Source organism: Triticum aestivum, chromosome 4D (genome assembly GCF_018294505.1).
Source record: "Triticum aestivum cultivar Chinese Spring chromosome 4D, IWGSC CS RefSeq v2.1, whole genome shotgun sequence".
NCBI lineage: Eukaryota > Viridiplantae > Streptophyta > Magnoliopsida > Poales > Poaceae > Triticum > Triticum aestivum.
This window is the reverse complement of record NC_057805.1, coordinates 308,831,319-308,854,454: the sequence shown is the minus strand read 5'-3', so window position 1 is coordinate 308,854,454 and position 23,136 is coordinate 308,831,319. Positions and strand designations below refer to the sequence as shown.

Below are 23,136 nucleotides of genomic sequence, written 5' to 3'. Positions count from 1 at the left end.
CCCAACAAACACGCCACAAAAAGAGTTACATCATATGGATCTCCAAGAGACCATTGTATTGAGAATTCAGCGAGAGAGAGAAAGCCATCTAGCTACTAACTACGGACCCGAAGGTCTACAAAGAACTACCCACGCATCATAGAAGAGGCACCAATGGAGGTGGTGAACCCCATCTGAGATGGTGTCTAGATTGGATCTGGTGGTTCTGGACTCTGAGGCGGCTGGATGAATATTTCGTCGACTCCTCTAGGGTTTGTGGAATATTTGGGTATTTATAGAGCAAAGAGGCGGTCCGGGGGGCACCCGAGGTGGGCACAACCCACCAGGGCGCGCCTGGGCCTCCTGGCGCGCCTTGGTGGGTTGTCCCCTCCTCGGGACTCCCCCCAGGTGCAACCAGGGCCCAATATCTTCCTTCTGGTTTATAAAAAATCTCCGTAAAGTTTCGTGGCATTTGGACTCCGTCTGATAAGGATTTTCTGCGATGTAAAAAACATGGAAAAAACAGCAACTGGCACTATGTCAATAGGTTAGTACCAAAAAATGATACAAAATGACTATAAAATGATTATAAAACATCCAATATTGATAATAAAACAGCATGGAACAATCAAAAATTATAGATACGTTGGAGACATATCAGCATCCCCAAGCTTAACTCATGCTCGTCCTCGAGTAGGTAAGTGATAAAAACAGAATTTTTGATGTGGAGTGGTGTCTATCATGTCATATCATATTCTTTTCTTTATAGCATGGACATTTGGACTTTTATGTGATTCAAAGCAATAGTCTAGTTTTGACATAATAATTTAGACACTCAATCATATCAACAAGCAACCATGTCTTTCAAAATATCAACGCTAAAATAAGTTATCCCTAGCCCATCATGCTCAAACATCGATCCATTCATGAAACACACTTGAATATTAGCTATACCCAATACTTAAGTACGATCATATTGCCTCCTAGTTGGTGCTTTTATAAGAGAAGATGGAGACTCAAATTTCAAAAAATAAAAATTACATAAAGTAAAAGAAAGGCCCTTCGTAGAGGGAAGTAGGGATTTGTAGAGGTGCCAGAGCTCAAAGCGAAAAACTTAGAGATAAAAACATTTTGGGAGGTGTATCCATCCCACCAATGAAAACGACTCAGAGTTCCGAACACTTTCCATGCTAGATATGCCATAGGCGGTTCCCAAACAGAAAATAAAGTTTATTCCTTTTTCCACCATACTTTCACTTTCCATGGCTAGCCGTATCCACGGTTGCCCTCCATACCAACACTTTCCAAGGAATTTATTATTTGAACATAAAGTAAATTCAAAATTTTTTTTTGCATTTCGGGACTGGGCATCCCTAATACCTTTGCCTTACTCTCGTGCAATGACAAGTGAATAAACACTCATCGTGAGAATAACACATCTAGCATGAAAAATATTAGCCACCCGTTACCATTCCGCGAGCGAAACAAACACACAAAAGAGAAGTTTATTTTGAAAATTAGAGATGGAACATACAAATTTGCGTACAATGGCAAAATAATACCGCATATAGGTAGATATAGTGGACTCATGTGGCAAAACTAGTTTAATGGATTTTGGATGCACAAGTGAGGTCATACTTAGTGCAAAATGAAGGCTAGCAAAAAGATTGAGAAGCGACCAACCAAGAAACAAATAATCTCATAAGCAAGCATTAAGCATAATTAACACCGAATAATGCACCACAAGTAGGATATAATTTTCATTGCATGATTATTGACTTTCGTGCATGCATAGGGAATCACAAACCTTAACACTAATATTCTTACTAGAGCACAATTACTCATCAACATAACTCACATATCACATCATCATATCTCAAAACTATTACTAAGAATCAAGTGTTTTTTCCAATGATCTTCATGACATTTTTTTCTTTATTTCTTTATCCTTCTTGGATAACTATCACTTTGGGACTAGTTTTCATGTGTTGCTTTTCATAAGCTCAAACAAATATAAGTGAAGATCATGAGAATAACAAATTTTCTTTCTCTCAAAATAATTTAAGTGAAGCAAGAGAGAATTTCTTCAAAATTTTACTAACTCTCAAATAAATCTAAGTGAAGCAAGCGAGCATTTTCTTCAAAAATACCAAGCACACCGTGCTAAAAAAGATATAAGTGAAGCACTAGAGCAAGTCCATTGCTCATAAAAAATTTAAGTGAAGCATAGAGAGCAATTCTAACAAGTCATGACATAATTTTAGCTCTCTCAAATAGGTGTGTCCAGCAAGGATTGATGACTTAAAACACAAAATAAAACAAGCAAAGACTCATATCATACAAGACGCTCCAAGCAAAACACATATCATGTGACGAATAAAAATATAGCCTCGAGTAAAATACCGATGGTCGTTAGAAGAAAGAGGGGATGCCACTCGGGGGCATCCCCAAGCTTAGTTGGTTGCTCATTCTTGGATAATAGCTTGGCATGCCGGGGCATCCCCAAGCTTAGGCTCTTCTATCCTTCTTTCATCCATCGTAAGATAACCCAAAACTTGAAAACTTCAATCACACAAAACTCAACAAAACCTTCGTGAGATCAGTTAGTGAAAGAAAGTAAACCACTACTATAAGTACTGTATCAAACCTATTCATATTTTGTTTTTGTATTATATCTATTGTATTCCAACTTTTCTATGGCAAAAACCCATCAAAGAAAACCATAGAGCCATCAAAATAAGCACACAACACAAAGAAAACAGAATATATCAAAACAGAAGAGTCTGTAGCAATCTGACTTAAACGAAAACTTCTGGAACTCCAAAAATTCTAAAAAAATAGGACGACGTGAGAAATTTGTAAATTAATCTTCTGCAAAAAGAATCAGGGCAAAAGCTCTTTCTGATAAAAAATGAGAATTAATTTTGTGAGTGCAAAGTTTCTGTCTTTTTCAGCAAGATCAAACAACTATCACCCAAGAAGATCCTATCGGTTCTACTTGACACAAACACTAATTAAAACACAAAAAACACAATCATAACAGTAGCATAATTGTGCTAACACTCAAGAACAGAAAGCAAAAAGCAAAAATAAAATTTATTCATCGGGTTGCCTCCCAACAAGCGCCATAGTTTTACGCCCTTAGCTAGGCATAAAGCAAGGATCTAAGTTTTGTAATCCTTGTTCTTTGCAAAGAAAAGGGAAAATTTCCTATCAATGGCATTTAATTTTCTATTCTGTGAAAGCACATGCCATTGATAGCAGAAGAAAGATTAAGCATGTTGCAAAAATTCGTATCTAAACTAGCCTTCATCTCTTTAATTTTTTTGTTTTGATAAAAGCACATACTAGTAGTTGATTCAACATTTCCTCCTTTGGGGTGCCCAAATATGGTTTTTATCTTCTCATAAGTCTCAACGGCATCCCCTTCAAGAAAACCGTTTTCAAATATAGAGTCTAAAACTTGCTTGAAGGAAGAAGGTAAGCCAACATAAAAACTTTTCAAGTATATCTCTATTTGATATTGGGGCACATAGCTAGCTCGAATTCTCAACAACCTATCCCAAGCATCTTTCAAAGATTCATCAAGTAAATAACAAAAATTCTGGAATCATCTTCATCATATTGGTTAAGATTTTCCTTAACCACCCCGGTAGATCCTTCCATAGCATCATTGTTTATGAGCTTAGAGAGGACAGAGGGGTTATCCAAAGTATTAAGATTCGGGAGAAAACCCTTAGCTCTTCTAAGATCGGACATGGTGAGAAAATGGAGAACAAAAAAGAGAGGCGAATAAAATGGCAAATTTTTGTGAAGTGGGGGAGAGGAAAACGAGAGGCAAATGGCAAATAATGTAAATTGCGAGGAGATGAGATTTGTGATTAGGAACCTGGTTATGTTGAAGATCCTCCCGGGCAACGGCGCCAGAAATTCCTTTTGATCGCTCTCTGACTATAGCGCCAGAAAGCTCTTGTCTGCTAAGACTACGTCGGTATTTCCCCAAAGAGGAAGGGACGATGCAGCACAACAACGGTAGGTATTTCCCTCAGTTAAGAAACCAAGGTTATCGAACCAGTAGGAGAACCAAGCAACACAACGTAAACAACACCTCACAACCCGACGTGTTAAAGGGGTTGTCAATCCCTTTCGGGTAACGGTGCCAGAAATTTGTAGTAGATTGAAATAATAGATCACAAATAAATTAAAGTGCAGCAAAGTATTTTTGTATTTTTGGTTTAATAGATCAGAATAAAAATGCAAAGGAAAAGTAGATCGGAAGCAAATATATGAGAAAGAAGACCCGGGGGCCGTAGGTTTCACTAGTGGCTTCTCTCGAGAAAGATAGCAAACGGTGGGTAAACAAATTACTGTTGGGCAATTGATAGGACCTCAAATAATTATGACAATATACAGGCAATGATCAATACATAGGCATCATGTCCAAGATTAGTAGATTGACTCCTGCCTGCATCTACTACTATTACTCCACACATCGACCGCTATCTAGCATGCATCTAGTGTATTAAGTTCATGGAAAAACGGAGTAATGCAATAAGAACGATGACATAATGTAGACAAGATCCGTTTATCTATTGCGTTAGATATAGATCCCATCCTTTTATCCTTAGTAGCAACGATACATACATGTCGGTTCCCTTTCTGTCACTGGGATCAAGCACCGTAAGATCGAACCCACTACCGGGCACCTCTTCCCATTTAAAGATAAATAGATCAAGTTGGCCAAACAAAACCCAAATACCAGAGAAGAAATATGAGGCTATAAGAGATCATGCATATAAGAGATCAAAGAAACTCAAATAACTTTCATGGATATAAAAAGATATGACTGATCATAAACTCAAAGTTCATCAGATCCCAACAAACACACCGCAAAAAGAGTTACATCACATGGATCTCCAAGAGACCATTGTATTGAGAATTCAGCGCGCGTGCGCGCAAGAGAGAGAGAGAGAGAGAGAGAGAGAGAGAGAGAGAGAAATCCATCTAGCTACTAACTACGGACCCGAAGGTCTACAAAGAACTACTCACGCATCATCGGAGAGGCACCAATGGAGGTGGTGAACCCCATCCGAGATGGTGTCTAGATTGGATCTGATGGTTCTGGACTCTGCAGCGGCTGGATAAATATTTCGTCGACTCCTCTAGGGTTTCTGGAATATTGGGGTATTTATAGAGCAAAGAGGCGGTCCGGGGGGCACCCGAGGTGGGCACAACCCACGAGGGCGCGCCTGGGCCTCCTGGCGCGCCCTGGTGGGTTGTCCCCTCCTCGGGACTCCCCCTAGGTGCAACCAGGGCCCAATATCTTCCTTCTGGTCTATAAAAAATCTACATAAATTTTCGTGGCATTTGGATTCCGTTTGATAAGGATTTTCTGCGATGTAAAAAACATGGAAAAAACAGCAACTGACACTTGGCACTATGTCAATAGGTTAGTACCAAAAAATGATATAAAATGACTATAAAATGATTGTAAAACATCCAAGATTGATAATAAAACAGCATGGAACAATCAAAAATTATAGATACGTTGGAGATGTATGAGTAGCATGCTTCCACTCTTGCGTGGGCATAGCCGCTCCTCGACCGTGTCGTCCGCCAGCGCGGAGCATGGGGCTTCCACTGGTGCGTGGGTGGGAGCTCCCTCTGAGGGGAGACTCCGGGGCGTGTACAACCCCGTCCTGACACGTGGCTAGCATGGCAGGACCGGAGGAGGTGTATATGGGCACCCGTGAGCCAGCACGGGACTCACGAGGCCCTACCTCAAGGCGGGTTGCGCCTGAATTTTGGTTCAGAAGATTTGTAAGAGTCCTGCAAGGTGTTTAGGTGGCCTTCGCCGAGTGAATCTCCAGAGGACATCGCATGAGAAGGCTAAACACCAATGACCCCAAGAGGTGACGTGAACAGGGCCGGCCCGCCAGACAGAGCTCAGCCGCTGGTTTTATCGACGCTACAGGGACGGACCCGAGCACAAACGCCGTGCCCAGTCTTCACATGCAACAATCCTAAATAAAGACAACCGGCGTGCGGTTCCTGCAGCGGTGAGGCACCGGGTGTCGCACCCTGACTCATCCACTCTCGATTAGCTCATGCGAGACAAGGCACCAAGGACCACGAGAGGTGATGTACACGAGAGCTGGGCCACTTGGGTTTAGCGACGCTGCAGGGACGGACCCGAGCACAGATGCCATGCCAGTCCTTAATCATGAGGTGGTCGCGGGCGGGTTTGTGAGGGCGCACGCCATTCATGGTTGCAAAGCACTGGTCATGCAGGTGATAGTATAAAGCACCTCATGAAAGGGTAAGGCCAGTTCTAATATATGCGCAAAACGTTACATGCTGCAAGGGCGGACCCGTACAACTTGAGGATAATGCAGCCAAAGGGGCGCCCTCAATTAAACAAACCAAAAAGTCACCCGGCACCGTCATCGAAGAAGTGTTGGGACAACCGAAGATGTGCGTTGAAGAGGTCATTCTTCACGAGTCGTCTGGCTCCTGAGCCTCGGGGGGCTCCGGAGGTGCAAGAGACTCGCGAGGGTTGATACGTCTCCAACGTATCTATAATTTTTTATCGTTCCATGCTATTATATTATCTGTTTTGGATGTTTAATGAGCTTTAATATGCTCTTTTATATTATTTTTGGGACTGACCTATTAACCGGAGGCCCAGTGCCAGTTGCTATTTTTTTGCCTATTTCAGTGTTTTGCAGAAAAGGAATATCAAACGGAATCCAAAAGGAACAAAACCTTCACGAGGATCTTTCTTGGAACGAACGCAATCCAGGAGACTTGGAGTGGAAGTCAGAGACGCAACGAGGCGGCCACGAGGCAGGAGGGCGCCCCCCCACCCTCGTGGGCCCCTCGTAGCTCCACCGACTGATATGTCTCCAACGTATCTATAATTTTTGATTGTTCCATGCTATTATATTATCCATCTAGGATGTTTTATATGCAATTTTATATGATTTTTGGGACTAACCTATTAACCTAGAGCCAAGTGCCAGTTTCTGTTTTCCTTGTTTTTGAGTTTTACAGAAAAGGAATACCAAACGGAGTCCAATTGACGTGCCAATTTTTGATGATTTTTTATGGACCAAAAGAAGCCCCCTGAGTAAAAGAGTTGGGCCAGAAGAGTCCCGGGCCGTCCACGAGGGTCGGGGGCACGCCCTACCCCCCTGGGCGCGTCCCCCTATCTCGTGGACGACTCGGAGACCCCCCTGACGTGAGACCTATGCAAAAAATTCCTATAAATACAGAAACCTCCAGAAAATAACCTAGATCGAGAGTTCCGCCGCCGCAAGCCTCTGTAGCCACCAAAAAACCAATCGGGACCCTGTTCCGGCACCCTGCCGGAGGGGGACCCCTCACCGGTGGCCATCTTCATCATCCCGGCGCTCTCCATGACAAGGAGGGAGTAGTTCACCCTCGGGGCTGAGGGTATGTACCAGTAGCTATGTGTTTGATCTCTCTCTCTCTCGTGTTCTTGATGTGGCACGATCTTGATGTATCGTGAGCTTTGCTATTATAGTTGGATCTTATGATGTTTCTCCCCCTCTACTCTCTTGTAATGGACTGAGTTTTCCCTTCGAAGTTATCCTATCGGATTGAGTCTTTAAGGATTTGAGAACACTTGATGTATGTCTTGCATGTGCTTATCTGTAGTGACAATGGGATATTCACGTGATCTACTTGATGTATGTTTTGGTGATCAACTTGCGGGTTCAGTGACCTTGTGAACTTATGCATAGGGGTTGGCACACGTTTTCGTCATGACTCTCCGGTAGAAACTTTGGGGCACTCTTTGAAGTACTTTGTGTTGGTTTGAATAGATGAATCTGAGATTGTGTGATGCATATCGTATAATCATACCCACGGATACTTGAGGTGACATTGGAGTATCTAGGTGACATTAGGGTTTTGGTTGATTTGTGTCTTAAGGTGTTATTCTAGTACGAACTCTAGGATAGATCGAACGGAAAGTATAGCTTCGTGTTATTTTACTACGGACTCTTGAATAGATCGATCAGAAATGCTAACTTCGAGGTGGTTTCGTACCCTACAATAATATCTTCGTTTGTTCTCCGCTATTAGTGACTTTGGAGTGACTCTTTGTTGCATTTTGAGGGATAGTTATATGATCCAATTATGTTATTATTGTTGAGAGAACTTGCACTAGTGAAAGTATGAACCCTAGGCCTTGTTTCCTAGCATTGCAATACCGTTTACGCTCACTTTTATAACTCGCTACCTTGCTGTTTTTATATTTTCAGATTACAAAAACCTATATCTACCATCCATATTGCACTTGTATCACCATCTCTTCGCCGAACTAGTGCACCTATACAATTTACCATTGTATTGGGTGTGTTGGGGACACAGGAGACTCTTTGTTATTTGGTTGCAGGGTTGTTTGAGAGAGACCATCTTCATCCTACGCCTCCCACGGATTGGTAAACCTTAGGTCATCGACTTGAGGGAAATTTGCTACTGTCCTACAAACCCCTGCACTTGGAGGCCCAACAACGTCTACAAGAAGAAGGTTGTGTAGTAGACATCACCGACCTACTTCTTTCGCCTATATATACTCTTACACCCTGAAAACATCCAGGGGAGCCATGAAACCACTTTTCCACCGCCGCAACCTTCTGTACCCTGAGATCCCATCTTGGGGCCTTTTCCGGCGATCTGCCGGAGGGGGATTCAATCATGGAGGGCTTCTACATCAACTCCATTGCCTCTCCGATGATGTGTGAGTAGTTTACCACAGACCTTCGGGTCCATAGTTATTAGCTAGATGGCTTCTTCTCTCTCTTTGGTTCTCAATACAAAGTTCTCCTCGATGTTCTTGGAGATCTATTCGATGTAATATTTTTTGCGGTGTGTTGCCGAGATCCAATGAATTGTGGGTTTATGATCAAGATTATCTATGAACAATATTTGATTCTTCTCTGAATTCTTTTATGCATGATTTGATATCTTTGCAAGTCTCTTCGAATTATCGGTTTAGTTTGGCCTACTAGATTGATCTTTCTTGCAATGGGAGAAGTGCTTATCTTTGGGTTCAATCTTGCGGTGCTCGATCCCAGTGACAGAAAGGGAACCGACACATATTGTATTGTTTCCATCGAGGATAAAAAGATGGGGTTTATATCATATTGCTTGAGTTTATCCCTCTACATCATGTCATCTTGCTTAATGCGTTACTCTGTTCTTATGAACTTAATACTCTAGATGCATGCTGGATAGCAGTCGATGTGTGGAGTAATAGTAGTAAATGCAGAATCATTTTGGTCTACTTGACACGGACGTGATGCCTATGTTCATGATCATGCCTAGATATTCTCATAACTATGCGCTATTCTATCAATTGATCGGTAGTAATTTGTTCACCCATCGTAATATATGCTATCATGAGAGAAGCCACTAGTGAAACCTATGGCCCCCGGGTCTACTTTACATCATATAAGTTTCCGATCGATAATTCTAGTTTACTATTTATTTTGCAATCTTTATTTTCCAATCTATACAACAAAAATACCAAAAATATTTATCTTATTATCTTTATCAGATCTCACTTTTGCAAGTGGCCGTGAAGGGATTGACAACCCCTTTATCGCGTTGGTTGCAAGGCTCTTGATTGTTTATGCAGGTACTAGGCGATTTGCGTGTAGTCTCCTACTGGATTGATACCTTGGTTCTCAAAAACTGAGGGAAATACTTGCGCTACTTTGCTGCATCACCCTTTTCTCTTCAAGGAAAAACCAACGCATGCTCAAGAGGTAGCAAGGGTCTAGCGCCTCCACCAGGATCGCCTGGCGCCTGGCCTCGTGAGCCGCCAGGATGCCCTGCATGCAGCGCTGGTGCGTGACAGCCATGTTTAGCAAGCCGAATAGCATGCAGACATAGATGCGGGGGCAGCCCCCACTCCGGCCGATGCGGGACGGCCAGAAGCGCTCCTGAGAAGCGGCCCTGTTGAGCCCTGGGATGTTAACGCAGACGCGCAGCTCGCCACCCATGTCGGGGGGGGGGGGGGCGGCTGCGCTGTGCGGGGCGGCGCTCACCGCGCATGGCTCGCACCTCCTGAAGCTCTCCGATCACCTTGGTGATGAACTGCTGAGCGCCTGGCGCCTCGCACCCTGCGCCCTCCTCGCAGAAGCGCGCATTGAAGCATGCCTCCATATGGTGCCCAAACGCCTCTCTCGTGTCGCTGGCCAGGTCAGAGGCCCTCGGGGAAAAAGAGGAGAGCCCGTCCTAAGAGGGGCGCCGAGCGCGCCTTCCTATGCGAGAGGGAAGGGCGTCCCTGCAGTGGGCGCGGGTCCAGAGGCACGACCATCGGACACCCCATCCCCCTGAGGACCTCTAAGGAGTAGCTGCTTCTTCTTCTTCTTGGGGGCGGCCTCAGGAGGATGGATGGCGCCCTCGTGATTTGAGTTCTCGACCGTTGCGGCCTGGTAGGCGCGCTCGAGGGAGCACACCGCATCCTTCTCATCGCAGGCGACCGTGATGATGCCGCCGCTTCCTGGCATATTGAGAACGTTATAGCCGTGGTGAGTCACTGCCATGAACTTGGCAAGGACTGGATACCCAAGGATGGCGTTGTACGGGAGGTGAATGCGGGCGACGTCGAAGTCGATGAGCTCGGTGTGGTTGTTGTCGCGCTTGCCGAAGGTGACAGGGAGACGAATCTATCTCAGGGGAACGGTGGACCCGGCGGTCACCCCTGAGAAGGGCTTGGTGGGGAGGAGCTGGTCATAGGGCACCTAGAGCCTCTCGAACGTCTCAACAGAGAGGACATCGAGTCCCGCGCCTGCGTCGATGAGTGTCTTGGTAACGAGGACGTTGCTGATGGTCGGCGAGCAGAGCATTGGGAGCGCGCCAGCGGTGGCTGGACACTTGAGCTGATTCGTAGAGTCGAAGGTGATGGTGTACTTGGACCACCTGAGGGGACGCGATGCCTCGAGCTTGGGGAGGGCCGCGTTCACCTCACGAGCGAACTGCTTGAAGACGCGATGGGAGGCGGGGGCCTGAGCGCCACCCAGCATAGAAGCGATAACACGAGGCTCCTGGAAGCCCCCGGCCCCATCATCTTGGCGGTGGTCATCGTTCCTCCTTGGCGGCGGCAGCGGCAGCAGAGGAAGGTCGGCGTTGCCCTGAGGACGGTCCTCACGAGGCTGGTCCCTCCAGGGGCCGTCGGGAGGCTGGCCCTGCCAGCGGTCCTCACGAAGCTGATCACGCCAGTCCTGGCGGGGGTCGCGATTGTCCCAACGGCCTTCACCACGGCCTCCTCTGCGGCCGTAGGCACGGTTGTTGCACTCAGGGCGGCGGCCAAGGCGCCCGTCGTGGATGGCCCTGAGCTCTTGGCAGTCGTTGATGTTGTGGCTATGGACGTTGTGGAAGATGCAGAACGAGCGTCTGCCCTTGGAGGACTCAGGATGGTCGCAGATGCGCTTCATCTCAGGTTCGGCCGTGAGCACAGCCGGGCCCTTGCGCTTCACGTCCTTGTCCTTGGCCTTCTTGTCTTCAGGATCGGCCTCCGAGAGCTCAAGGAGGGATAGGCGACCTTCCTCAGCCCTCGCACATATGGTTGCCATGTTGAACATCTCCAGAGTCGAGCACATGTCCTCGTGTATGGCGAGTTATTCCTTCATCTTGACATCCCGGACGCCATCAGTGAACACTGAAATGATGGCCTCGCCCGACACCTTAGGGTTCTTGAGGCGAACGTTGGTGAAGCGTTGTATGTATTTGTGCAAGGTCTCCCCTGGCTGCTGCTTGATGCGTCGCAGGTCGCCTGCAGTAGGGACGCGGTCGCGAGTACCCTGGAAGTTGGCGATGAAGCGCTCGCGCAGCTCGTCCCAGGAGGAGATCGATCCCACCAGGAGGTTCAAGAGCCACGAGCGTGCACCGTCTTTGAGGGCCATGGGAACCAGTTCGCCATGACCTTCTCGTCGCCATTCGCCGCCTTGATGCTCAGCTCGTAGAGTTGGAGGAACTCAACAGGGTCGGGGGTGTCGTCGTAGCATGGAGGCAGATCCAGCTTGAACTTGCTGGGCCAGACGACGCGGTGCAGCTCTGTAGTGAACGCACGGCATCCTGCCCCGCTCACAGGGGCCTGACGCGGAGGGGGAGCCTGGTCTTGACGCCCGCATGCCGCCGCCTCTGGCGGCACACGGTCCTGACATGGCGGTGCTAGGAGTGCACGCGCCTCTCTTTGAGGTCGTTACACCACCTGGCAGCTTTCTTCTTCGCGCGTCGGCGGCCTGCACAACGGGTCGCGCTGGGGGCCTCACGCCTTGGCTCGAGGGCGACATCGCGCCGAAGAGGAGGAGGAGGTGCACCGTGGGTCAGGTCGCCCGCCTAAGACGGCGGGGGAGGGAGCGAGCGAGATGGCGCAGGAGCCTCTCCAACGGCCCTGACGAGCTCAGCGATGCGGCCCAGCCAATCCTCATAGAGGTCGTTGGCCAGACGATAGCGCAGAAGCTCGCGCGCCATGAGCAGCGCATCCTACGAGTTCGTCGGCCTGTGCTGAACATGGGAAGACGACGTCGTGGCCGGAGTGGGAGATGGAGTCGTGGTGTGGCCGTCGCGACGCACAGATGGCGGCAGCAACGAGTCCTGCTGCTCGCGGGCAGTGGGGTCGGTGGAGGCATTAGCCACCGGGGAGGGAGAGCGGCGAGGTGGGTCGTTGCCCACAGGTGCCGTCTGAGCGACACGAGCAGCCCGGCGCTCGGCACGGACACGGTGAGCGTCAGTCATGGGAACGGCGGTGGAACGATCGACGGAAGAGAGGCTTCGACACGCCCCCTACCTGGCATGCCAGATGTCGGATTCAGGGCTCCGCAGACCCAAGAAAGGTTCGAACTCTGGGGCGTGTGCGAAGAACTCAACCTCTCCAGCCAACCAGTTCGTCGCCCCCACAGCCTGGCTCGATGGACAAGAAAGGAAAGGGACACAGCGGTTTACCTAGGTTCAGACCACCTTGCGGTGTAAGACCCTACTCTTGCTTTGGGGTGGATTAGCCTCGCGAGGGGCTGAGGATGAACTAGTACAGGGGAAGAATAACCTCAGGAGGTCTGGTCTTGTGTGGGTGTGAGCTCTATGATTTCGAGCTCGAATCCCCTCCTACGGTGGTGGCTAAGCTATATTTATAGTGGCGTTGGTCCTCTTCCTCCAAATGAAGGCGGGAAGGGATCCCACAGTGGCCAAATTCAAAGGGGGACAAGAAGTACATCTTATCCTGACGAAAGGTGGTCTTCGCCTGCAAAACTTTTGGTCGTGACACCGCGATGGGCTCGGCGATGACATCCGTCCTGGCGGTCTTGGTCTTGTTGCATGGGAATGGAAACCTTTGGCTGATTCCTCAGGACCCCGCGCCTGCGCTTGCCTCCTTAGCACCAAAGAGGAAACCTACTACTCTGCGCCCACTGGAGCCCGCCTGGCCTTGGTCGTCATGGCTTGCGTCACCTCAACCTCATGAGGTACGCGCCTGCATAGGAATCTCCGCTCCTCGGGAGCCAGCCTTGGGAGGCCGCTCCCTCCGGAGGTCTTGGCGTCGTCCGCCTCGCGAGGCTTGGCCCCTCGCGAGGGTCTTGTTTTGCTGGGGCCGGAGATGGGTCGTACCAGGCCTTCGATGGAGCCATGCCATGGGCCGCAGGCAGGCAGGTCTGGGTACCCTCGTTCCCAAAACACCGATAGAGAGCGAGGAGGTAGAGAGCATCGAGGAGGGCGAGGAAGCGGAATCCTCCCCATCCGAGAATGTTCCCCGGGAGCACCGCACCAAGGCGCATCACGATCCGAGTGGTCGCGCAGGAGGCGCTCGGGCGCCAAGTGGACCGAAGACAGCTGCTTCGGCCCCCGTCGTGCGCAATACGAAGCGCGGGCGAGCTGAGTCCACCGAGTCGGCTGAGAAGCAGCCCAAGCACATTTCCACCAAGACCCAGAAGGCCGTCCTGCCGAAGATCAAGGTGGCCGTGCTGATGGCTTCGACATAAGTATCAGAGACCAAATTTCTTCTTTGTATAAATTTGTCTTGACTGATCGTCGAGTGACTTTATGAGTGCAACAACGAAACGTCGATGACTTCGCTAGATCTGAATGCCCCGGGGAGGGCCAGACTGAAGTTGACGCCGCAGACGCCACCACTTGCAAAGGTACTGGCCAGTTTATTCTCTGAATCTTGTCTGAATGATTTGCAGACTAATGTTTTCGCCACTCGTATGAATGCAGCACCAACCGATGTGATCCATCTTGACGACGAAGACAAGGCTGACCCGCCGAACCCACAGGCTGACACGAGGGTGCCGACTAGCACTGACATAATCATGCGGGATGCTTCGCCGAGACGAGCGGGCCGCGCCTCTCCCGCCAAAGCTGCTGCGAAGCCTGCGGGTCCGAGTCCTCCGACTTAGCCTGGTTCCGAGTTTCTGGCCACAACCCCGACGTCTAAGCCCGCACCCGTGACAAATCCAGCCCCTGTCACCGCCTTCACGCTGCACAGGGTCCCAGAGGACCAGGTGGAGGTCAGCAAGGAAGCCTTTGGTTACTTGTTACTTGCTACGAATTATCTTGCTCTCAAACTATGTGTCACTACTCTTTTACAACACTTGCAAAGAATATCTTGATAAAATCGCTTATCAATTCCTTTCGCTCCTCGTTGGGTTCGACACTCTTACTAATCAAAAGGACTACGATGGATCCCCTATACTTGTGGGTCACCAGGGACCATCATCTTCATCAACATGTTCACCAGCACCATCTCATATCCAAACCCTAGTTCTTTGTGCCTAGGGAAGGTATTGTGGAATTAGTTTGTAGATTATGGGTTGCGGGAGTGATAGAAACTCAAACCCCACTTTATGAATTGTTCCATGAGGGGTTGTTTTGGATCCAACTGTTTAATGCTATGGTGAGATTTATCTTAGTTACTTCTATTGTAGTTGTGGATGGTTGCATGGAGAGTATAATCATAAGTAGGTATTTGTTCAAGTTAGGACAGTACCTTAGCTCCGGTCCATCCACACAACACTTACCTAATCAATGAACGGTAAATTAATGAATCATGGTGAAAGTAACTTGGCGAGATTCCCGTGTGTCCTCAAGAGCGTTTTACATATTATAAGAAACACCCCGGCTTGTCCTTAGCATTCTTAAGGATTGGGCCACTTACTGCACCTATTTCTTTGTTACTTGTTACCTTGTTATGAATTATCTTGCTATCAAAACTATTTTTACAACACTTGCAGTGAAACATTGTTGAAAACTATTTGTCAATTCCTTCTGCTCCTCGTTGGGTTCGACGTTCTTACATATCGAAAAGGACTACGATTGATCCCTATACCCGTGAGTCATCAAGAACATGAACTGGTGCAAGTTCATTGCTTAGTGTCTTCATGATGGTTCTGCCAAAAAGAGATACAATAAGGGTTGTTGTCTTCACCTACTTAATGAATCTTCATGATGCAACTTTAACTACTTTTATCCATTTTTTGCTTTTGATTAATGCGCAACCCTTTTTGCCCCTACGCCGCCTTTTGTAGCTCCTTTTTATCCCCTTTTCTGCAACTTATGTATGTTTATAGGCTTGCCATCAGCAATGTAAAATTCAGCGAGGTTGGTAGTCGGTCGCTTGCTCACACGTTGGATGTAGTAACTTGGTCTGATGAGGCCATCAAAGCTGTTCTCGCGGCAGAAAGGAAGGCCGATGGGCCTTTTAGCAAGTTGCAAGTTAGTTCACTAGATGGAGTTTTTCATACAACATGGATGGCATTTTTCATGTGACTTGGATGTCATTTTTATCATGCCAATATGGCGATTTTCACTCTGTTTTTAGTATAGGAAAATTATCATTCTCTTATTCGCTTGCATTTATCTCTTGTTCATTATGGAATCCTATACCCTATATACCTAGGAGAGTTATCCTCACTAACTTATTTATCTCAATATGCTAGCATGCCACCTCATCATACAATTATGGATGGGATAAGTTCCACCTCAACATGCAATTGTGCATGAGAGAAGACACACCACAACATTCAACTATGCATGAGAAAATATTTTCCATTTAATTATTCTACTTATATTCAACAAATATTGTTACAACTATACATAATCAAATATAATAAGTCATATGCATTTTTACTTTTTTAGTTTTGGTTTGTATGTTATCAACGCAAATTTTCATCAACCAATTCACGCAACAACGCACGGGGGATGTATCTGGTGCACCGGGGCAATTTGTGCTACCGGTGCACCGGTCGCCCGTTGCACATTAAACGATATTTGAAAAAATCCGGAAAAAAATTAGTGCATTGACACAACATGAATGTATGTTGTCATGAAAATTTAGATCAATATTCGAAACATTGCTCGAGATACAAAAATAACTAATTTGACACTGAATAGTACATAACACAAGTTGGGCTTCAGTTTTGGCCCATTAGCACATTGATCTCAAATTTGTCATTTTTGTATCTTGACCATTGTTTTGAATTTTTATGACAACATACATTTATGTTGTATCGACACACTAAATTTTTTCCGGATTTTTTGAACATTTTTGAATGTGCAGCGGGGTCCAGTGCACCGGTAGCACCATTTGCCTTGGTGCACCGGATACGTTCTCGCAATGCACTGGGTATCCTCTAGTTTCTAATATATGCTAGATGGCCTTTTTTTGCTTCCGGATTGAATTCATGCTATTTTTTATTAGATGCCAATTTCATTGTGTTTTGTGTGGCAAAGTGTTCATGTTGGCATTTTTAGTGTTCACTGTATGACAATTTTTAGTGTTCATGATGGTATTTTTATTATCCACTGGATGACATTTTCATCATGTTTGAATGACCATTCCCTTTCTCTGTAGGTAACACACAAATCAAGAAATGTTTTTATTGCTAATGCGTTCATTGTTTCACCTGCTTTTATCTTGTCCAATTTGTATCATATCCTAGCTTTTTTTTCAAATCTAAAATGTTTACAAATTCACAGGGAATTACCTTTTTCCTATGAATGCTTGTGATTGGAACGAACACCGTTAAGATGGGGAGGGGGACGAAGGGACTTATTCCATCTCATGATGTCATTGTCACATCAGCGTCATTGCTGGCACACTTGAACGAAAACCTATATGAAAAGAAGTATATATCGTACGAACAACCAAGTTTCTCTCCATCTTCTTGCACTTAGATGGCGGGGAACAACAACAACCTTATAATGCATAAGAGGGAGAAACCCTAGCGGCGGGTCCTCTCCATCCTTTTGTGCTTCGACAATGGTTCGAGATGGAGAGGAACAACATCCTTAACAGAGAAGAGGGAAAAACCCTAGCCTTCCATAAGATTGTTACCATGATGAATGAATATATATAATCCCTGATTCTGATTCTTACCTTTTTAACAGTGGTGGGTCTTTTTTTTTGAGAGAGAAACTACCGGTCCGTCTTTGGGATCTCAGAAAAAAAAAACGCAGAAAAAAAGACACCTCCGAACAACTCAGGAGAGCCCGCCGATCTGCAGTACTAGTAGAAACCAAGAGCGAAGTCAGGTGGCCCCCCGAAACAGATCCACCTCCTCAGCGTCGCGTGGTGGGAAGACGAGAACCTCCCAAAGGCCAAAGCCCATAACCCCTAACCTAGGGTTTCGCCGCCATGGGATCCGCCGCCTCCGCCGCCTCCGACGCAGCGCCGCCACCGCCTTCTCCAGCGCAACCACACGGGGCCGCGCCGCCGTATGGGGTTGGGCTCGCCGGCATCCTCCCTCAGAAGCCGGATGGGGATGATAAGAAGGAGGAGAAGGTGGACTACCTCAACCTCCCTTGCCCCGTGCCGTACGAGGAGATCCAGCGCGAGGCCCTCAGTTCGTCCCCTTCCCCTCTCTTTTTTTAGTTTTATTTATTTTAAACTACCATTGTGTGTTAATTGCTGCAGCATTGCTAAACTGCCAGTTGATGTATATGTGTGTGCTCTTGTGGTTGGTAATGAAGTTGTGCCATAATCCTTTCCTTGGTCGCGATTTGGTTGCTTGACGTGGATTATTATGAGGTTCCTGTAATCTGTAAATGTTTTTGTGATGTGCTGTTAGGGTCAAAAGCTACAGAGTAGCCAAGTTTAGTCCATGTGAGATTAGGAGAGCACCAAAGCACTACTTCGATGCAACAGTTGTATAGAAATATAAGATGTCGATGTTCTCCAGAACTTACACCAAAGTATACCTCTTCTCTTGTAAAAGGATCCTTAAGCAGAGCAACCTTGTCATTTTTTCATATATCATACATAATTTAGAGTTAACAAAGGGATCATACGGTGCTTAACATGGTCTTTTTACTGTACTTCTCTAGATATTATTATTAGGTAGTGGAACAGTGTTATGATTTAGGAAATGAACCAATATCTCAATCATTCATGCCTCCACTATCCACAATTTATTCCTTTTGTTAAGACGCTTTGCACATGGACATCGTCTGTCTCAGACTTTCAACTTTGACAGATAGTTTTTAGGACAGGTTGGTAAAAAACTGCAAATGGTGAGATTATGAAAATATTTCTGTGAGAAATCTAGTAATAATACAGCTGTGAACAAATTCAATACCGTAAGATTTCCAATCCTCAGTTACACCTTACTAATTGACAAGAGAGATGCATTTGATGTGACATTATGGTCACCGTGGGCTTTATTTAGGCCTTCATAATTCATTGAATATTTACATAACTAAATATGCAATTTTAAACTTGGAAGGGAATTTAATTGTTTGCTTTGCTCATTTGGTGTTTACCTACCTGGCTACCTGCTTGCTCTATATGCAGTTTGGCTCTTGAGCTTTCTTTCATGGGATTTACTGACATGCTCAATTTGCAGTGTCTCTGAAGCCTGAACTTTTTGAAGGTTTGAGGTTTGACTTCACAAAGATGTTAACCCAGAAGTTCGCTCTTAGCCATAGGTGAGACAAAATGCAAAATGTTGGTGATACTTCTTTTTTGTCTTATTTATGATGTATGCTGACAACTTATTACTGACATCTTAACAGTGTCCTTATGGGCTCCCTGGAAGTTCCGTCTCAGTCAGCTGATGTTATAAAAGTCCCAACATCACAGTATGAATTTGGTGCCAATTTTTTAGATCCAAAGGTTTGTTCTCTTCACATTTGATATAATTCTGTGGCATCTTGTATTTATGAACTCTGTTTTTAACTGTGTATGGAATTTTCCTTAGTTAATGCTTATCGGAAGGTTGATGACTGATGGAAGGCTGAATGCTCGTGTGAAATGTGATCTGACAGAGAATCTCGCGCTGAAAATAAATGCACAGGTAGTTGAATTTGATATTTTTTTGTTTGGTGACTTCTATTGTACTCTTTTTTTTGCTGATGGTTTCCTGTTTTCCAGCTTACTAGTGAGCCTCATTACTCTCAAGGGATGTTCAACTTTGACTACAAGGTAAGCTATATCTGTGTTCCAAGCATATCTGTTCAGCTACATTAGCTGTCAGTTACTTATAACCATGCTTAATTTTTCTCTTAGTGTGTGCTTCTACCCAACTACTACCTTCTGTTAACATTTTACACATTTATATAGGGCACAGACTATCGAGCACAGTTTCAAATTGGAAACAATGCGTTCTATGGGGCAAATTATATCCAGGTAAAGATCATTATTTCCTAGTTTCGTCGTCATACTCTACCTGCATCACAGCTGTATTATTCAGGCTTCTCTGTAGTTGTCTATTTGTTCCTTGACTGCTTAAATTCTGCACAGGAGTTCAGGAATTCCTGTTAATGTGTTTATATTCAGTTTTTGCCCTTTGCTGTCTTTTGAGCTTCTTTTATATCATGTTCCCTGACCACGTGCTATCTGGTTAATGTTGTGGCTATGCTTAAGGCCCAGCATATTTTGCAGTTGTGGTTCTGTTGAACCTTGAACTTGTTTAATGTTTTGACTTGAAACAAACTACACTTTTGCATAACAGGCTATAGAATATTGCAGTATTAAGTTTGTTTATACAATTTAAAAATTACTTGGCCACTGTAAGATTTATGCATTTTGTTGCTATCTGATATCTGATGGAAATACATCAATAGTTTGTACAAGTGATGTTTACAGTTTCAGCGTTTCACTGTAAGATTTGTGCATTTTGTTACTTTCTGTTAGGATCACAGCAATAATTTGTAGCAGTGATGTTTACATTTTTCGATGGACTCAACTTATGCTTAGAATCAGCTCAAAGCTTTGTTAGTGGCATACATATTTTACATTAATTACTAAATAACCTTGCTGCACATATGAGAGTTGGTTTGTGATGAAGTGGGCAAATACATGTTTTTTATCTACTCTTTGTGTTGACAACGGGATACCAATTTTTTGGTGTTCCAGAGTGTTACGCCAAATTTGTCGATGGGAACAGAGATATTCTGGCTTGGTCAGCAAAGGAAGTCAGGAATTGGATTTAATTCTCGCTACAATACAGATAAGATGGTAAGGAACTTCATAAGTCTTTGCTGTTTGTATGGCATGTAGGTTGAACTTCCGCATGTGACATACTTAAGTTTACAAGCCCATCCATTTATTGTTGGTATAGAGGATTAATTTGGGGAGGGATTTGAAAACCCCTCACTTTTTTGTTTGGCTTTGACAAAAAAAATGCCATTCCTTTATGTCGCTTGCATGTGGGGTCTGGGGCCACCTGTCAATGACACAAGGTGTGGCTTTTGCGTCAAAGCACAAAGAAAAATGTGCCAGTTTGTCAAATTTTCAGTTCAGATTGTGGTTTAATAGTCTATGTTTAAGGGAAATTAAGACAGGCTATCCTGTTGCACATCTTACCGTATCGAGAAGAAGAGAGCAGAGTTTTTTCCTTAATCAATCACTATTTGCTCACATGACTTGAATATTCACTCATGCTACGTGTAGAGAATGCAAGCTGATACATAGCAAATGAAGCTACTATAGGACTGCAGGCTGAACACTATCTTTTACGACCATTGCAGGTGGGTACTCTACAGGTTGCTAGCACTGGTATTGTTGCGTTAAGTTATGTCCAGAAAGTTTCTGAAAAGGTTAGACACTACTATTATGAACATGAATTATCTGCATGCTATTTTAACCAGGCTCTAACTTGTAAGTATACCGAAGTGCAGGTATCTCTTGCTACTGACTTTATGTATAACCACATGTCCAGAGATGTGACTTCCAGCGTTGGTTACGATTATATCCTTAGGCAGGTCAGTGTCCCTTACAACACATTTGGGTATTTGACATTCTATATTACCACCTCTGTCCCTAAATATAGGACCTTTTTCAGTTCAAATCAAACTGCAAAAACGTCTTGCGTTAATTAGCCTTAACTGGGTTCTTTATCTGAATGGTCTTGTTGCTGCCAATGGATATATATGTACCGACAGTATAAAACCATGTACTCTCACCGGTGTGCTGCCTTTTTTTTCTTCTGAAATTTCTTTTTGTTAGCTTAAGTTTCTTATTGCATTCCATTACAGTGCCGTCTAAGGGGCAAAGTTGACTCAAATGGTGTCGTTGCTGCATACTTGGAGGAGAGATTGAACATGGGTGTCAACTTTCTTCTGTCTGCAGAGGTATGAGCTGTAGTATGCCGTTTCTGATAAAAATGTTTCCTTCCTCCCAGCAATGAATGTCCTAATATTTTTTGGATTACCATCTTCTGAGCTTGTGTTTTGTGAAACAGATTGACCATCCAAAGAAGAACTACAAGTTTGGTTTTGGAATGACTGTAGGAGAGTAGATATGCTCACAGCAATTACTGTGAGAGGACTACAGATGTCTCCTCAGTTCGTTATAAGTGCAGGTTTACCATATGGTCTCGGTTCAAGTGTTCGGGACCTACAGATTCGCTCCTCAAGCGTTGCAGGCTTTTTCGGTGTACTTGCGGTTGTCTCATTTCAGCTGCTTTAGATAGCATGGGCATTTGGGCGTCCATGATTCTTTGTTTATCTAAAACAAGCTGAAACGTTGTTGTAATAATGTTCACTTGGTTGTTGGAGATTTTTGACCCTTAGGTTCCCAGCAATAGGCTTCTGTGAAATGACCGTACTCCACAAGCTACAGATTATACATTGAGAATTCATGTGCATTCTCATATCAGTTATATGTTCTTACATGTGGGGCCACCAAGTCTTTTCTGCTCGAATTGTTCTCTCATAGGAGTAGTTGCATTCTTTAGGTGCCTGGCCGATCTGGATTCTGACAACTGACACAAATGAGCCCCCGTTTGCATCTCAAAGAGTGCATCATGGAACTACCTGCGCCACCCTTTATCACCACACTTCTTGCTCTTGCACTTGCTTGATTTCTCCATTGGATGTCGGGTTGAGAGCGTTTTCCCTTAAGAGACGTTCGATCGCCTTGCTAATGCTAGGAAACAAGTTTCAAGTTTGTGAGAAGATCATTTTTTTAATGTTGGCAGTTAACTGCCAAATTCATTGATCAGTAGGGGGGCGAAGTACAAAGACAAGCCCAAGAGCATGGAGCAGAAAGGAAAGAAAAGAAGAAGAAAACTAGAAGCTGCCTCTACACAGCCTGGGTCAAAAGGAATGCCCGCTCCGGCCATGTTCTACGATCATGTGAACAAGGGCCGCTTTCTGTGAAACCTCCTTTTGGAATAGACGCCTGTTCCTTTCGCGCCACAGCTCCCAGGCGATTTTATGAAAAAGGGTTTCCCCGCTTTGTATTACAAAGCAACCATCCGATATAACCAATGATAGGTGCTGGGGCCGAAGCAGCACAATCACGTCCAAAAAGAAAGAAAGAGAAAAAAAACAAATGCCGATAACGGCGGATCGACAAAAACGACGAAGCCTCGCGACCGCTGCGTCCACCGGAAATCGCCCCCAGCTCCGAGACTCCGAAGCGCCGGTACCCATCAACACCTCCAAGAAGGGACGCGACGATGATGACGCTGCTGCCAAGGGTTTCCCCCGGTACGCGGTGAGGAGAGAGGAAGGGTAGCCCCGACGCCCTCCAGGAAGGTCCGGTGGTACCCTAAGGCGCTACCGCGTCGGTGTCGGCCAAGCCAACAGGGATTTCTTCCGATCCCATCCTCCACCTCAGGCACTCCGGAGCTCGCCACCAAACCGACCACCACCATGCGCCAACACGGACACGACGCTTCCCACGCT

At 45.6% G+C, this 23,136-nt stretch overlaps 1 protein-coding gene across 1 annotated transcript; it reads left to right on the top strand.

Annotated features, from left to right (window-relative positions):
• Positions 1 to 17,531: 17,531 nt before the first annotated feature.
• On the top strand, positions 17,532 to 22,116 carry LOC123097606 (mitochondrial import receptor subunit TOM40-1). Its single transcript, XM_044519388.1, has 11 exons — positions 17,532 to 17,849; positions 18,849 to 18,930; positions 19,018 to 19,117; positions 19,203 to 19,298; positions 19,376 to 19,426; positions 19,565 to 19,630; positions 20,360 to 20,461; positions 20,974 to 21,042; positions 21,124 to 21,207; positions 21,481 to 21,576; positions 21,687 to 22,116. Exons 1-11 carry the CDS (start codon positions 17,642 to 17,644, stop codon positions 21,741 to 21,743), a joined length of 1,011 nt encoding a protein of 336 aa, XP_044375323.1. The 5' UTR covers positions 17,532 to 17,641; the 3' UTR covers positions 21,744 to 22,116.
• Positions 22,117 to 23,136: the final 1,020 nt, after the last annotated feature.

Excerpts from the sequence above, each read along its gene's own strand:
- LOC123097606 (XM_044519388.1), top strand. The coding sequence starts at position 17,642 with ATGGGATCCGCCGCCTCCGCCGCCTCCGACGCAGCGCCGCCACCGCCT. Across the intron at positions 18,931-19,017 it reads AAGTTCGCTCTTAGCCATAG|TGTCCTTATGGGCTCCCTGG; the intron begins GTGAGACAAAAT and ends ACATCTTAACAG. Across the intron at positions 19,118-19,202 it reads CCAATTTTTTAGATCCAAAG|TTAATGCTTATCGGAAGGTT; the intron begins GTTTGTTCTCTT and ends AATTTTCCTTAG.